The 2,476-nt window shown below is 38.5% G+C and overlaps 1 protein-coding gene across 1 annotated transcript in view; it reads right to left on the bottom strand.

Moving 5' to 3' along the window:
• The window catches only part of atp13a2 (ATPase cation transporting 13A2), a gene marked incomplete at both ends in the record, with an annotated part of 28,393 nt that overhangs the window by 3,727 nt on the left and 22,190 nt on the right, over nucleotides 1-2,476 (bottom strand). The window contains 4 exon segments of the mRNA XM_014010359.1: nucleotides 31-187; nucleotides 346-456; nucleotides 1,930-2,136; nucleotides 2,206-2,393. Coding sequence (XP_013865813.1) covers nucleotides 31-187; nucleotides 346-456; nucleotides 1,930-2,136; nucleotides 2,206-2,393 — 663 coding nt within the window.

Here is a 2,476-nt window from a genome sequence, read left to right as displayed (position 1 = left end):
CTTATGCAAGTAAGACTTTTCTGACTGGACCTGTGTCGGCTCGACAGAGACTGGCCACCATCTCTGGGGAACCTTTAAGAAAAGCCAGAGCAGAGCGCCCCCCGTGGGCCACCGTCACCACGCTCATCCTCTGCAGGGCCGAGGAGAATGGAAACCTCTTAATGATGGCCACTGCTTCGCTGGACGACTGAGAGCAAAAATGAAAGTTGAATTAATTAATGTTGGAGTGAAGACTGATTCAAAAGACAAGGATGATGATTGATTTTTCACTCCTATCTTTAGGCTTTATGTCTTGCTGGAGGATCCTGTAACCCTGAATTTGACGGGACAGGATATTTTACTCACAGTTCCCTGAAAGTGAGGCTGCTGAGGCAAAGGTCTCATAACAGCTAAAACTTTGAAACCTCCAAACTCTGCATGAACAACATCCCCGTCTCCCTCTGGTTCCTGGAGAATCTGGGGAACAAAAAGTATTTTCAATGAATAATTCTGGCAATATTTTCATTTGTCTTGCTACATGACAAAAGCTTTAAAATAAATAGTTGATTTGTTAATAATGTGGTTCTCACACTGTGGTGTTTGGGACTTGCAAATGTTGGCATTACCCAAACTTAAGGCTGTCACACTATAATGTTTTAGCAACTTATGCCAACTTTTGAAATTTCGTTTATGTCTAAATTACTAATAAAAGCTATTTGTTTGATCAATTTGTTCGCATTACAGTGAAAGCTGTGTTTGGTAGATTATTTCTTCGTTGTAAAAATGCTTCTTGGCAATAAATCTTGTAATTGGCAGCAGATGGGGAAGACAGATAGACAACAAACCACTTGTTTTAAGCTAATCAGGGATAGAAAGCTAAAGAGAACAGATGAGTGATTCAAAGACTACAGTCTTGACCTCCAACAGAGTCGGAAAACGTGTTAGGCATTGCTAGCAACAAAACTTCAAGAAAATTGAGTTCAAAATATCTCAATTTATATTCAGAGAAAAATCGTTGGTAATGTTCTCTGAAACAAATGCATAAATCTGTCACATTTTAAATGCAACACGCAAGCGCTCTGAACATTTTTGTTTTTTTCCAAAAGGAAATTTGACAAATGTTCAACTACTGGAATGAATCATGGGTTGGTAAATGACTGTTATGAATGGATGACACTCATCTACGAAGAGGAAGATGCTAAACAGGTTTAACTGATGCAGTGCTTTATAGAGAAAAGGAACTGAGTTCTAAAGCTACATTTTAATACTTGTTCAATACCATCACAATATTTTTTAAAACCAACACAACTTTGAGCTGCAAATGTAGCAGCAACCTCTTGAATTTCATTTGGGTGTAACTAATTATAAAGTAATGATTAATGTCATTTTCTTACTCAACTTTTGTAATAAGTGTGGTATTATTAGTTAATGGACACATAGGGAAATTTTGCTTCAATATAAACACTGACCTATATACAAATATTTGTTATGGGATTTTTAGAAGAAAAAAAACTATTGTTCGGTAGCTGTTCTAAAAATTAATAACTCATCGGATGACATTTATTACTTTTTAATACCTTTTACAACCCTGCGGACCCCCTGAGAAAACAGATGTGTACACTAAAACCATCCTTTTAATTCTGTCTAACAAGACAAAATAAGTTGCATGATGATTTTGTTTTGTATCTTATATATGACAGATGAATTTAAACTTCTAAGCTGCATTGCGATAGTACTTGTTTTTTATCACATGATTTTTAGTCTAAAAATCAAAACCCATTGAGTTAATAAAACGTGCATAAGTATGAGCTATCCATAACAAGAATATTGATCTTAATGTGCTTTTTACTTCATTCAGATGCTGTAAAAGATGTTAGAATCTGTGTGTCATTTTTCCTGCAACACTAAGAGGTTTCGGAAATAAATAAAAGTAGCTGAATGGTATCATACCCAGCCTGTAGACTCCACCATCTTGAGCTCCAAAGGGTCTCCAAGGGGCTGACCTTTGAGCAGTGTAACAGTGTGACAGCAGGCCAGGGCAGACTGCATGTGACCCGGAGGCAGGAGTTTAGGGTCTTGGACCAGTTCAGAGAAACCAGCAGGTCCTCCCTCCGTCACTCCCCACACATCCAGACCCTCTTCAGTCAGAGTTCCAGTCTGGGGAAACAAATCCGACTCAGTTCTGCAGCATCAACATGTGCAGTGGCCAGAAGATTCCCGTCTCACCTTGTCAAAGCAGAAGACTGAGATTTTTCCACTGACGTTGATGCGTGGTGGATTAATGCAGAAAATACCGTCTTTCTTTAACCTGCTTTGAGCATAAATAGCTCCTGTGGTGATGGCAACAGGCAGGGCAGGAGGCACTACGATGGTCACAATATCCAGACCTCTAACAATGAACTCCCACCAGGTCACCTGGTCACATTTATCCACAGGTCAATCATAAAGCTTTACAATAACATTCATTTTAAACTTACAATGTATTACTTACATTGAC

This window comes from Austrofundulus limnaeus, unplaced genomic scaffold, assembly GCF_001266775.1.
Source record: "Austrofundulus limnaeus strain Quisiro unplaced genomic scaffold, Austrofundulus_limnaeus-1.0 Scaffold68, whole genome shotgun sequence".
NCBI lineage: Eukaryota > Metazoa > Chordata > Actinopteri > Cyprinodontiformes > Rivulidae > Austrofundulus > Austrofundulus limnaeus.
The sequence above is the reverse complement of the archived record's forward strand: the minus strand, read 5'-3'. Positions and strand labels throughout refer to the sequence as shown.